This window comes from Macrosteles quadrilineatus, unplaced genomic scaffold, assembly GCF_028750875.1.
Source record: "Macrosteles quadrilineatus isolate MER2022 unplaced genomic scaffold, UCM_ALF_1.0 Scaffold_9__3_contigs__length_116548681, whole genome shotgun sequence".
Lineage (NCBI taxonomy): Eukaryota > Metazoa > Arthropoda > Insecta > Hemiptera > Cicadellidae > Macrosteles > Macrosteles quadrilineatus.
Window position 1 is genome coordinate 90,277,162 of NW_026542602.1, and position 15,228 is coordinate 90,292,389.

General features: G+C 35.9%; 1 protein-coding gene across 2 annotated transcripts in view; it reads right to left on the minus strand.

The window, feature by feature from the left end:
* Positions 1 to 1,686: 1,686 nt before the first annotated feature.
* LOC129004361 (uncharacterized) overlaps positions 1,687 to 15,228 on the minus strand; it is a 32,891-nt gene continuing 19,349 nt past the window's right edge. For both annotated transcript variants that reach the window (XM_054432930.1, XM_054432929.1), the window contains exons 7-13: positions 14,785 to 14,957; positions 12,677 to 12,787; positions 12,143 to 12,204; positions 10,866 to 10,925; positions 5,425 to 5,667; positions 4,954 to 5,050; positions 1,687 to 2,985 (exon numbers count right to left, since the gene is read on the minus strand). In XM_054432930.1, the coding sequence (XP_054288905.1) occupies positions 2,460 to 2,985; positions 4,954 to 5,050; positions 5,425 to 5,667; positions 10,866 to 10,925; positions 12,143 to 12,204; positions 12,677 to 12,787; positions 14,785 to 14,957 (1,272 nt within the window). In that variant the 3' untranslated portion in view covers positions 1,687 to 2,459. The remainder of the gene's footprint in view (positions 2,986 to 4,953; positions 5,051 to 5,424; positions 5,668 to 10,865; positions 10,926 to 12,142; positions 12,205 to 12,676; positions 12,788 to 14,784; positions 14,958 to 15,228) is intronic.

A 15,228-nucleotide genomic window follows, 5' to 3' on the forward strand; every position in this document is an offset into this window, starting at 1 on the left:
CTGTAATTTACCTAGCGAATCAGACACCTGATGCCAAAATAAGTTTTGCTGTTGGTTAGTGTGGTGGAATTAACTGATTTAAATCTTATCTTTGTATTTTATTGGTCATAATTATTTTTAAAATCTGTTATGTAATTAACTACATAATAATTTAGGATGCTCAGAAATTTGTAGCTTTATTTAGTTTTATTAATATTTAGGTAGTTATGTCGGTTCTAGCTTCCATAAGGATCCTTCATATTTCAAATAAATGCATATTTCCTCGATAATATTTAATCAATACAACAATCACAACTCTTTGGGAGAAAAAACCTTCCTACACTGGCTGCAAGCTGAGGAACCATCTACCTGACTACCTGAGAGACCTGACTGGCAACAAGCTACACCAGGAGTTGAAGAAGTGGCTAATCGCAAGACTCTCCTACTCAATAAAGGAATTTTATGAAAATTATGGAAATTAACATGTATAATTCACTATTGTATTGACACTATTGTAATTCTTAACGAATGAACAATAAAGAATATTGTATTGTATTGTATCACAAATCGGTAAGACAGTGGCTCAGTTAGTATTGCCATTGACTATATAACCACAACATGAATGTTATGGTTGAATGGTTGTGGTTATATAGTCAATGGTATTGCTACCAACTTTGGACCCAAGGCAGCCATGTCATGGGTCCCATTACAGTACTAATCCATGGTATCTCCAGGGGTTTATTTTTTATTTTTAATGGTTATTTTTGCACCAAAAAACAAAAAAATTGTATCTAATCAAAAATTGGCCTGAACGATATTTTGAATAAAATTTAGTGTGTTATACTCCTTTTGACTCTGAACAAGATGGTACAACCCCCATTGCTCTAACAATTACAGTTCAAAAGGGTATTGAAACTTTTGTAAAAACCCAATTCATAGAAAATCATATTTTCAAAATATTGAAGACCAATTTTGATTCAAATTGTGTGTATGTTGTTATAGTCCATTTAACTCAAAATAGTCTAAATGAAATGGTACAAAACCTATTGCTGTAAAAATAATGGTTTTAATTTCAATTTTTGTGATTTTCCCCAATAAATTATCAAGGTTTCTCTCACAATCCAAGTGCCATGATAAGGGTTGTTGAAAAGTTAAAGGGAGGAATGATGTGTCAGATTGTTGATACAGTTTATTTTTACCTGTTAAGCAAGCTTAAATCAAGGCCCCACTAGAAAAAACAGGCCATGCTGCAGGATCCATGACGTCACATTAGTGGATAGATTCATCAATTATCAATCATTGAGATGGGTACGCCACCTAGGTGCATATTTTAACCCAATTATGAGTGAAGGATGAGTGTAGAATGGTTCATTGATAAATTCACTATTTTGCAATATCCCATATGTTTTAGGTAAATAAACTGGCTGTTTGTCAGATTGTAAATGGTAAATTTTAGTTCAACTATCCACCACTGTGACATAGTGTTGCGCTGCCGCATGGCCTGTTTTTCTAGTGGGGCCTTGCTTAAATTTATCAAAAACTTTACCATGGACTGGAAAATGGGATTTAGAATGTAACATTGAGTTATTGTTGTACCAATATCGTAACTATGCTCTTTATAAGAATTCGGTATAATCATTTTTTATTGGGCATAAAAGGCAGAAAATGTCAGTGGATACTAACAACAACAAAATTAAACACTCAGAGTTCATTTTTAAAATTGTATCTTTATTTACTACAAAGAAACATTGAAACAGATCAACTTCTAAAAAAAAGTACAAAAATGTTGAAAGTGCATTGTTTTGTTACTATTTTTTTACTACTTGTGATCAAATAACACTAAAACATTTGCATATACAACCAAATTGTATTTTAAAATTTGAATTAACCTGAGCCCACAGAAGATTAGCTTTCTGGCAAACTATTAATTATTTAATATCGATTTGATTCTTTTTGAAAACATTTCAAATGGAGCAGTGATAAATCTTTAGTGAGCTGGGGTTATTTCATGTTGTACACATTCTAAAATAACAACTCTTAGGGTCATCGGAAAATTTGTTACTATTCAACATTTAAAAACCATCCCTAAAATAAAAGATAAAATAATATAAAACCTTATTAGCTCTTAAAATTGTACTTCTTTTAACAAATCTATATCGGATTAGTAACTACCATGTGCTATATGGCGGTATTCTGAGTTTTTACTTGTTGGCAAAACTAAGAGTGGAAGAAACACATAAAGGAAGTTTCTATGAGCAAGGACTCTTCCATAAACATTACTCACAATAAAAAATTAAATCTATCTACCATAACATTAATACTTTGAGTTTCTGAAACATCAGAAAGAAAAAAAAAAATATTTTTACTCTCATAGAAACCAGAGTGTTTAAAATCACAGATACAAATTATGCTAGTAATTTTTACCAAATTCCTAACACTAATGGGTTTCTGAGGAATAAATAACTGAACAAACCGTCTAGTTAGTTTCTGTTCATAGCGATTTGGTTTTGGAAACTGAATCCGTTCATGGGCTGTTGGAACTGTTGTGGGAAGTTCATCGGCATTCCCTGGGGGTTGTAACCTGGAGGAGGGGCTCTCATGTCCACCACAGGCGCAGGCCTAGCACCTCCGTCATCCATGATCCTTCTCTTTGCCTTCTGATCATCACTCTCCTCTCCCCAACGGCTCTCTCGCTTCTGCCTTGCCCCTCTGCCTCCCCTCTCTCCCGATCCTCCTCGGCTCCCACCTCGGCCCCTCATGCCTCTCTCGTTGTTATAACCACCTCCTCTACCTCCGCCCATGAAGCTTCCATTGTTCTCTTCTCCAGAGTAGTCCCTTCCTCCCCCACTGTCAAACCTCCCCCTACCTCCTCTACCTCTCCCACCTCCTAACCTGTCATCACTCCTACCACCAAACCGTCCACCTTCTTCTCTTCCACCACCAAAACCTCCTCTTCTATCATCACTTCCAAATCGTCCACCACCTCGACTTCCTCCGCTGTCAAATCTACAAAAAACATTTACATTAGTACAGTAGAACCCCAGTTAACTGAAATAAAGAGCCGTTTCGGGTAACCAATTTTTCGGTTAACCTGTCAAATGCTAAATAGCCTATGTATTACCATGGTCAGTTGGAAAAATGATATTTTTTTTTTTTAGGGTGAGTAGGGAAAATGCTTTTACGCACACAGGTAGCCAGCCTGTAGTGTGAGACTCCTGAGTTTATCACAGACTACTCACTAAAAAACCTCCTCTACTCTGTTGGACACAGACCTGGAATTGTTTGTCACATTACTTCAAGTCAGGCCAACATGTGACCTAAGCCCACAGGGCTCGCACCGTTTCTGGCATTATTAATTTTTTTGACCTACACCGCATCCCGGTCGAGGTCAAGCTTCTTGGCGCGGAGAACACCCTGGATGTAAAGTGACACACAGGTCCAATAATTGTCCTCACCCTCCATCATCATCGGTATGACCGTGTCCACCGATAGCAGTCCTACGAACTGTTGAGCCTCTAGGCGGGGCCTTTCCCAATGCTGGCAGTGGAAAAAAGTGTGTTCCACGTCATCAGGAATGCCTAGGCAGTATATGAAATCGGGTGACACGGCTTTGCCCATCCTGAACAAGTACGACCGGAAAAAGCTGTGTCCCGTCAGAAATTGGGTGAGGTAGAAGTTCACCTCTCCGCACCGCCGATTAACCCAAGGTTGGACCTGTTGTATCAGTCGCCTGGTCCAGAGCCCCCTTGTCTCCTGTTCCCAGCTCTCCTGCCACAGCTGGAAGGTCCGGGTGCGTTCCTCAATTCTTGCCTGGTCCTCCCCACAGCGCTGATAAATTGCCTTCCTCTCCGCCGCCAAAAGTTTGACGGGGATGACTCCAGCAACCACCAGGACGGCGGGTTCGGACACTGTTCGATAGGCAGATGCTACCCTTAGTGCTGCCTGACGCTGCACTCGGGCGAGCCGCTTCCTATATATCTCCTTATTGAGAGCGTCTGCCCAGACTTCCGCACCGTACAGGAGCACGGACTGGACCGCAGACATCAACAGCCTTCTGCGGCTGGACCGCGGACCTCCGACATTGGCTATTAACCAACTAAGGGAAGAAACCATTTTAGCGGCCTTGTCCGCCGTACGGGTGATCTGGTCTCGCCAGCTGAGCTTGCTGTCCACCATGACCCCAAGGTACTTTGCGGCACGAGGGGTTTGGACTTCCACGTTCCCCACCATCAAAGGCACAATGGTGTCAATCCTCTTTTTAGTCAGAATCACAATCTCAGTTCTGATTAAAAAGAGGAAAAATGAATTTAAAACAATGTCTATATAGTATATTAATGTTGCCTGAATGTTGTATTTGACAGAAATCACAATGAATATTACACATGTATTTGAACAAAATGACACACATAATACAAAGAATATGACCAGTCCTTAAGATTAAATAAAATATTTACCAGACACATACTAATGTGTATACTTTATTTTATTTAAAGATAATCTGGAACAGTTTTCAACTGTGAACAGAGAAACGTCTCTTTCGATTCTTCTCTCATGTTTTATAACAAAGTTTTGACTGTAATTGGAACATTTTATTGCAAATTTATATAGGGAGGGTCTATGACCTTGAGTGGGCCTAGCTGGAGGAGAGTGATTAATGGTTTGTTTACATCCTACTGCACTGACAAAATACCTTACACTTTAAAAAACATTGACTTACAGTTTGATACAAAAACATTGATACGTGTTGGGAATTAGAACCTTCTCCGTCTGCATTTCATTTGAATTATTTTTCTTGAACATTTTCCGGTCAAGCCGCAACACACCCAATCCTATTACGGTTAATTAGGAGTTGAGTGCATATTCCTTAATATGTTAATATGTCCCCTTCTCAACTGAAATATACCTATTTAGCAACAATTTACCTCGTATAATAATGCCTTATCTACGCAATACACAGAATTTATAGCAACTGACCTGCTGCCCCCTCGACCTCCGCGAGATCCACCTCTGGAACCTCGGAATCCTCTGTCTCTGCCACCATCGTAGGAGCGATCCATGCGGAACCTCTTACCTGCAAAAGTACAAACTTTGTTAAAAAATGTTCAACAGCACTGCTCTTTAACACACAGTTTGTCAAACAGGCCAATGAAGATTTTGTGCAACAGAGGTGAAATATTCTTCACTTCACTGGCTAGACTGTGCAGCTCTAGCCAACAGGGATTTATATTCCTGGGAAAGACAATTTTGAGACTTAAGGAAATGAAGAAATGGAAATGGAGAAATGACAGTTACGATTAGCTAAGCGCCTAAGGTTGATGGGACGGAGTGCTGCAAAGAATCAATAGTTTGAAGTATCCAGGGGTAGCTATACCCCCCGAAAGGCCATACATTTACATAAACAATGAGTCAATCTTAAAAGAGGGTTGAATATCAACTTTGACTTACCGCCTTTGGCAAACGCCCCGCTCCTAGCCATCTCTCCCAGCTGGTACAACATGGGGCTGACCTCCTGCCCTGCCTCCTGCAGCACGGAGATAAGATCCTGAGCCTGCTTAGCATTGCTGGGGGTGAAGAATGTGTAAGACGTCCCAGTCTTGGACGATCGACCTGTGCGGCCGATACGATGAACGTAGTCTTCCGACGACTGAGGGTAGTCATAGTTGATCACAAACTTTACATCGTCCACATCTACACAACATGATACATATTATATTACCACTTTAGCACAGTTAAAATAAAATATGTTTTATTTGATGAAATGTATAAAATTTGAATTTTTATTATGTTAAACTGTTACACAACCATACAGTTGTAGTATGTTCTGGGGAAAAAACATGCAAACCTTTTACCCCAAGCTAGGAAGGTAGCGTCTTCAATAGGACAAGGTGGCATTATATACAAAATATTTGTCACAGGAAATTAACTTTTTCAGCAGTGTTTCTACATGTTAATAACTAGGTACTGTATTAAGTCTTTCTTATTGTATTGCAATACAAAGATCCAGGACCACTTTACTTATTGTCCACGAGATGCCAAATTTAAATTGTTTTATAAACATGTTGAAAGTTGTATTGGGGCAAACTGAGTTGATGTACAAATTATAAATAAATGCATTTATAAACACTAGGATTCATCCTTTATTAGTTAAAACCATCCCATCAATAGAAGTTTGATTGAGTTTCTAATGGACAGTATTTTATTTTTACACGTGAGTGTGTGTGAGTTCAAGCTTGACTACCCAATCAATCAATAATTGTTTCATCCCTCTAAAGCAACAGGAAATTTGTTTAGTCTGCAAGTTTACTACAAAGGCAATTTTTTTGTTAATTTAGTATTCTATTAATAAAGGATAATGGCTAAACTAAGATATTATACAACAGACTTAAGTTTTATTTTATGACAAATAACTCATATAAGTTACTAGGGTCTACTCATTTTAATGGCAAGAGAGATACAAAAAATTAGGCGGTCTGGATCTATTTGTCAACAGATGGTCCAAATTATTTGAAAAAAATTTAGGTGATTTGGATAGCAAAATCTTTGATCCCGTAACCAGTAGGGAATTTAAGTTTATATAACACTAAATCAATAAAATGATAAGTGTGGTTTTCATCACAAATTTATTTTGTCACAAATCCCAACTACTCACACTTTGACCAACAATAGCTTGTCAAGGATACTTACTCATTAGTAGGACTAAAGAGTAACACTTTAAGGCTTTGAAGTCTTATTAAATTATGTTGTTATTGTTAATTTTTTCAAGACCTCAACATCCAAGCTGGAAGTTAAAAGAATTAAAATAAAAAGAAGAACAAATAAAAGAACAGGGAAAGAGAAACTTTGTTTCACTCAACCCAACTAACTACTCACGGATAGAGTATTAGTATATGAAATATAATTAAATTGTAATAAGAAGTCAACAGGATTATTTTGTCTTGCATGTCCCTAGATCATTGGACCCTGTGTGTGAGAATGATTAGGGCTGTGTGGCAGCCAATTCCAACTCAAAATAATGCAACACTAGTCTGTCATGATAACCACTAAGTGTTATCTACAACAATTACGAGTTACTACTTTTCCTTGGTATTTCCCACTTAAGTGATTAAAATATTTTCTGTCACATTGATACATCTCCTGAATAACATTTTTATCTATTCACCTGATAAAAAATTGTTTAGTTATAGACACAAAATGGTTGTAACCTATCAGTTTAAACTATGCAGTATGTTTATAGATACAGATTACCATGTGGTTATGTCATTTTAAAAATCCTGAAAACAAAGGGAAGTCTTGTTGATATAAGCACAATGACTCTTATTTTGCATTAATTTTAATATATAATAGTAATTAGGTGTCTACGTATGTAACACAGAATTGTCCTTATCTAAACTGAAAGAGAGTATATTCAGAAGATATTTACCTAATAATAGATAATACCAGGGCTTACTCGAAACATAAATATGCATCGTTGATTAGTTTTATTGGATCTTTGACAATACAAAACTGTAGATTGTCATGACTCCTTACTAATGTTATCTGTCTAAACAGGTAACTGTAATTTTAACACAGTCTATTTCTTCCTAAGAAAGTTGTAACCAATCCATCATACATAACGGTGGAATTGTGTTTCTTTATGGCTACTCACCTTTAGCCTAATAAATTATAATATTGTTACTAGGACTAGTTGGACCTGCCACTTAGTTGATACTCGGCAATAGACAACAAAGCACATCTTCAGAAATTGTTCAAACAAAATGTTGTATCTCTCAAAGCAAAATTGTGGTGTGCCAAATGTCGCACAGCAACTTTTGTCTTTGTTGAGGTCTAAGGATTGTTCCTAAAAGTAGAGATATGATGAAAACGAAGTCTTTCAGGGTGGCCACATAACTCCATTAACAACATATATTTGTAGATCTTAATCTTACGATTGACCGTGACAGGTATTCTCGATTTTGCTGTGACTTCAGAGAAATTTTACGATTTTGTCATGACCGCAGACAAAGTTCAGTGTTTCAACATCCAGCTGATTTAAACGCTAACAGTTTCATGAGCGATACACACAAAGTCTGTAGGTCGCTGGGTGTTAAACCCTTCTAAATTTGTCTTGAATCCATATAACAACAAAATGGCAATAAAATCAGGGGTTCCATTTCAATTTAAAAATGCTCATAAAATTCCTAGTTTTTGTGAGAGTCAAGTGATTTGAGACTTCTTTACTCTATCTTTATATATATAAAAACCTGAACTGATATATAAGATGTATAATATATTCTGATATATAAGAACTGATATATAAGAACCTGAAAAACCTGAAAAACACCTGAAATATTGAATTATAACAGATAATGGGATTGATGAAATATAGATGCCTGACAAGACACAGCCAACCCTCAAAAACATCCTTAATTTTGATCAGAGTCAGACTAGGAAATATTCCTTACTAATATGTAGTTGTGGGGATTCTCCTAGCAAAAACAGCAACTGTATCCAAACAATCAGTAGTTGTAATGGCTAAGTATATAAAAAATAGAGTTCTTCTAAATGTCTATGACTAAAGAATAACTAGTTGGACCCCTTTTCAATCAACAACATTTAGCACAAATCCTTCCTTAATGGCTTGATAAAAACTAAGAGTCGAAAATTTATGAACATCTTTTAAGTCCCCATCAAACAAAAAATGTCAAAATCAAATTATATTTTTTGACTAACTTTCCTATAGTAGGCACAGTAGCCAAATTACCCTTTGGAAGAGGGGGTGTCTAGAAATGCACTTATCTAGGACAGTAAAAACTCGTGAACATTCTTACCTACTCCAGTGCAGGGACCACGGAAAGAAAAATTCCCAGGTCTCCCATTGGACCTGATGATGACCAACGTGACTGGTTGGAATCAATCGCCAAAGCCAGTGTAACACATCTTTTATAATTAATAACTGTCTTGTGGATGTTAACAACATAATTGTCAATATATCAAAAATTGTTAAAAGACTTTAGTGGATTCATACTAAGATATCATCCCTAATTAGTTATCCTTGTAATCAAAAGCAGAGGTTAGTCAATTCTTGTTACCAATGATTCTTTGAAATTACTATTCATAATTTATCATTATCACTGCCTTTCCCACTCTTTTTAATAACAACAGTAATACTAAATATTGCCACAATGACAACCCAAACAAAATATTTGCTCCAAACATCATTACGATATATTAGACTCAGACAGAGATGTGCTTGTCTAAAATAAGTTGGATTCTTCTCATTGAATTTTTGAGAGAATAACTTTTAAGAGAAGCACTAAGGTAAAAAATAATGGGTAAAGTAATTATTACCTATCAAAATAATAGTTAACCTATACACCCTCTAGTCGTGCACAAACCTTTGTAGTCAAATCTTATGGTTGTGCATGTGTTCCATGGTATAGGCCTACTCTTAGACTGATAAGTCATCCCAGTGTACAGATAACAAACATTCCATCCCCACAGATTTATGTGGTTAACAACTCTGCCAGACCACTATGACGAGTAAGCCCTATTAAATATCTATCATATGTTTGATCCTTCTCTAACATTTCCTCCTCTTATGAACTGTGCAGTAACAAACCAGAGTGGACCTGGGCGATACTATCTGTATCTGTTTACTCCACCTATCACTTACTTTACAGCTTCTGGTGGCAAATACCAGATACTCCGCATAATGACTACATCATGCTGATAGTTAATATAGTGACAGGTGCAGAGTTTAAGCACCCATCGACACATTTCAAAAGCAAATACAAAATCCCCATTGGGATGCGAGTCCCAGGTCCATTGACTATTTCTTGTCTCAGTTCCCATTCACTGATAACAGCCCGCACCAGCAGTTCCCAAATTTGTGACAAAATTCAAAAGACTTTACAAGGCTTTTCTAAATGTTTAAGTCATTTAGCATAATGAAAACCCAAGAGTTGTGTCCATCTCGATTCATCCCAGATTAATTTCATGGGCGATAAATCAATGAATGCCCTAGACGTTTGGGAACCACTGGCCTACACAAAATGCTGCCTATTGTATTTGCCACAATCTTATTCAGTTACAGCCAAAGCCTTTTTTCTAAACAGTTTTGGCCGATATAAGTCTGTTTTTAATTGGTCAAGCTAATTAAGCTGTATTAGTATTACCAACTGTGAACCATTTATCTGGTCACAAGTTTTATTGGCTACAAAATGAGGATCTTACAACTAGTATTATCAGAGGATTAACACGTTTACTGCAATAGTCATTGGGTGGAAGTATGTCAATGAATACAACTGCAGGACTGTTAGATTTAAAACTGGGTGAAAAACAATTGCCAATAGTTGAATATAGTTATTTGTAAATGTTGTGGAAAATATACTGAGATTAGGAGGCTAATTTGTTTTAACAGTACCATCAACAATTGCAGGGTGCAAATAAATAAATGTAAATTTGGCTTTAGAATATACAAATAGGCTGAGTCAGTGGAAATAATGAAATTATTTGTGCAATACAGAAATGTTTGAACATTGGGTTAATTATTTTAGTTTTAAATTTTTACTAAATTTTGTGTATGAATATAACATTAGAGCGGATATATTATAGTTTTTCATTTTAAATCCACAATAAAAACGATTCACACAAAAAATAAATTATTAACCCCACATTGCAGCAAACGTGTTATAACAATTTGTTGCTTACATCTAATTCTTAACCAACACACACACTTAAAAAAAAGCAACTAGATACATATTTATGGCAAATACTAACAGCATTAAGAGTAAGTGAGGCTAGTGAGCGAGTACCTTGCACAGTTCACCTTGATGGAGGCTCTCTTCCAGTTACCGTGACACCCGGCAGTCTGTCCGGACTCTTACGATATTACGACGTCTACTCACCTAAGCCTCTCGCGGCAACGTCCGTCGCTACCAGAATATTGCATCTTCCTGACCGAAAATCTAAAACAGGCAACCACACGTTACTACAAGTACAGTGTTGGAAATGGAGAAAAGTAGAAATTTAAAAAGTGAAATATGGGAAACGATTATCATTTAGAGAAGAATTTAATCATGCATATGAAGTAAACTAAATAAACAGTTCAGTTAAAAAAAAACTACAATAGGCTATATCATTGTTTATTTAAAAATGTTAAAAGCCTCATTGTAAAAAATTGTTCTACTAGTGAAATTAGTGGAATCATCACTACTAAATTGTATTTGTTAAGTCTGAAAAACTGTTAACATAGATACAGGGTTAATTTAGTATATTTATAGCTGTTTGTTCATTTTGATTATTGATCTACATCACTGCTATAAAACTTTGTGATAAAATTATAAAAATTTGTGTCTAGATGTTTTGACCATTGTACAATTTTTGTGTGCAGTTATTCACCCAACATTTTGGCTACAGCTGGATTGTGTTTAATCTTGGTTTGATTTTGTACTGTTTCACCTGATGATAGTATCAACAATGATCAAAAAAATAGTATCACTAGGGCGGTAAGAGACTCTTTTCGACCTGAGCTCAATTTTTACGATCGAAGCGAAACCAAGGTCAGAAAATGAGCAAGAGTTGAAAAGACACTTTTTACCCGTGTGATGAGCTATATTTTTCGTCATATTGCATCATTAATTATTATTAAACTATGCTAGAAAAGGAAAATGCTTTTCATGTAAAGATAACCTCTCTCCAAGACGACTTCCAGTTTATGTTCAATTCTGCCAATAATAATAAACAGCTGTTTAGTAATTTGTGTTGCTGTTGTGTGTGCTTTATTCTGCCTTATTCTTATTAAATAAACATTTTTTGAGCTCGTATTTTTTATAGCCGGAATGTTCAAAATTCCTTGAATATAGCCCATGTAAGTAGTGCAAACGCTATCGCTTGTGTAGGAATTCAGTGCAGAAAGGTGACTCACATCTTGTGTGTCCCTAACAACTGACTCAATATTTTTATAATACCACACATAATAAACAAAGTAAATGTTAATAAACTTCATTAGTTACTTTCCTGCAAAGCTCCAAACTTAAGTGTCCAAACTTTATCCCCTGACAGTAACCATGTAGAGAATTTCTTTTAATATTTTTTGTTGTTAAAATAGTATGATTTTGGGCAGTATTAGCACCTAAAATGGAATATTAGAAAATAACTTTTTTACTATACTATAGTAACATACCAGCCAGAACATAATCTCTATCCTGCTGTGACTTGTCTCCATGTATTGCCATTGCATTGTACCTGAAATAATAAAATAATAATGCTAGAGCAGACACAAATAAATACTTTGAAAGAAATTTAATTGATAAACTTAAATTCAACTGGCTCACTTAATATTTGTAAATTTGGAGCAATCATTATATGACTGTGAAAGAAAAATTACCAGGTGTGGTTGCTGAGTACCTATAGTTTTAATTATAAACTTTTTGGGTTTCTACCGTACTTTACAATTATTTCATTCGTACAGCGATGATTTAAACACCTTTTTTCATTTTATAGTCACATCTATTGACAAGTGGAGTCCATAGAATAAAAAAAAAAACATTTATAATGTCTGCAAATTTTAGGCTATTTTTTTTTCATAAGTACTGTCCGATATTTTACGGTCCATGAACTATAACAATTAGTTATCAAATCAATGGGGTTGAAGGACATAGTTTATTACACAGTAAAGTTTAATGAAGTAAATGATACACCGATTAAACACACTTACCCTGCACGCTGTACAGTCCTAGTTATCTCATCCACTCCTCGTTTCGTCTCGACGAAGATGATGGCTTTATTATCAGGCTCTTGAGAAATGTCATTCAGAAGTTTAAGCAACCTGAAAAGAAGTATCGCTCAAACACATGTTCTCACAGGATATATAATATAGCATGACAGGATTTTCTTACAAGAGTATTGAATGTTAAGTTAAGTTTTGCACCCGCAAATCGACAATAGATTTGCAATGAATAATGCAACATCATGCAATTGGACTTAACTTGTGAAATGTAATGTATCCAAGGTTGTAACACCATGGATTCGAGAAAATTCAAAACTTATTTAGACAAGAAGAAAACATTCATGGATGACCTATTCTTGTTGTGATTATTAGTAAAATTAGTTATGTGTCGATTCTTGGTACCACTGATTCTTTGATATTGTATTGTCAAGGGGTAGAAGCCGATAACCGTCAGTTGTCGTGATCACAGAGCACACAATAAAAAAATTCATGCTCTCATTGTCATCATGGAGGACATTGATAACATTTTCTTTCCTGAAGGAGACGGTGATATTGTTTACAAAACCGCGGGAGATGATCAGAATTTTGCTGTTAAAGCGGAAGATGATAAAGTGCACATGACTGCGGAATATATTCTTATCTTGCCTCGATTGCAGAAGTCGATGATGATGTTCCCGAGACTTTGGGAGATGTTAAATATTTTGCACAGTTGCGAAAGACCATGATGACCAGATGATGTTCCTCTGACCGTTAGTAGATTTCAGGGTTTTGTTGCAATTGCAGGAGGGGATGTCCACAAGATTGCCGAAGATATACAGGATTTTACTATCGTGGGAGACAATAATGATGTTTCCAAGACCGTGGAAGATAGTTAGGATTTTGCTGCGACAAATAACGATTACTTATGAATTGATTTAAATGTTTCTATGTGTAAGAAACGTGGAGGGATAATCGAGTTGAAAGTGGACAAAAAAAATAATGTCTTTTGACCATTCTTTCTTTTTCAGCCACAAACATCAGGACCCAACATTTCAATATTAGTTCTAATCTCAGATAATATGAAGTGTAAAATCATAAATACTTCTAGCATTACAAGAAAGGGATTTTTTATTGTTCTATGGTTCCCTCTTCAGTAAAAAACCATCCTTGTATTGAGTACTTAAAACCTCATGAACTATGGATTACATACCAATTGCGACCTCAAGATCAAGTGTCAAGCAAAATCGCTTTTTAAAAATTACAACACCCTACTCGCTTCATCACTGTCCCCTGTCAATCCAAGTTTTAAAAATCAAGTTATGAGTCTCAATTTTAAGAACAATAACATTTAAAGGACATCATTAAATGTTAATGTTAATGATCATGTTCCCAAAATCTTGGTAACATCATGATCATCTCCCGCAATCACAAAAATGTAACAAAATTTCCATGATCAAAATAAATTCCTGAAAATGTCTAAAACCATTACATAATTTATAAATAGTTTTGTTCAAGGAAATGCTCTAGGCCAGAATTTTGAATTGTACAACAAGAAGTGTAGGTAGGCCATAGAACATACAGAATAGACACTGAATACACAATATTTCGTCCACATGGGGATTTTGTCAAGTGTAGTGTAAAGTAATAGAGAGCTAACTCTACACTTGACAAAGTCCCCAAGGGACAAAATATTGTTTGTTCAGTGTCTTTTCTGTATGTTCCGCCTACCTACACTGCTAGCTGCTATCCTCCTTATTTTTCAATTCATAAAGTTATATATAATTAAATATTTTCTCAGACATGAAAAGGAAATTCCGATTCCAGTACTTTTACTGAATAATCCTCTTACAAAAAAAACACTTGGGTTATTGTAATTAAACATGGTATTAGAGATTTGAATATCTAATCATGCCAATAATTCCCAAATCTCAGATTTGAATTTTCTCTTGAGATTTGGTAGATTGTGGTTTTGGACTCCTACAAACTAGACCAGCAAATCACGTTGGAATAAGAGTTGACTGATGGGAAGGAGCTGGGACTCATTGTCCATAAACGTAAACCGTAGCTTATTGTGCATCAGGAATAAAGTAAATATCAAGCAAGCAGGATCAACTCACATGTCAGGTTTTTCTGGGTCATCGCAGACCTCAACTATCTGATGGATGTTGTGATTGGCAGCCAATGTGAGAGAGCCAATGTTGATCTGCAAGTAGTTGTTGAGAAATTCCTCTGCCAGGTTCCTAACCTCCTTGGGCCAGGTAGCAGACCACATCAGTACCTGTCTGTCAGGCTGTAACACCACAAATCATTTTTACACTCAATTATAAACTCTTATGTTGTGGTTCCATTCCAAATCAAGTTTTAGTTGTATTATAGAATTTTATATTACAATTTAGGGATGTGTCTATTCTCAAAACCACTGATTCTGGTACATTGGCATCGGTATCAAGGATCAATACCAAAGTGATACCCAGTCTGAGAAGTTTGCAGGATTTTCCAAGATTGCGGTTGAAGACAAAAATATTTCCATGGCCGCAGCAGATGACAATGAGTCCACAAGG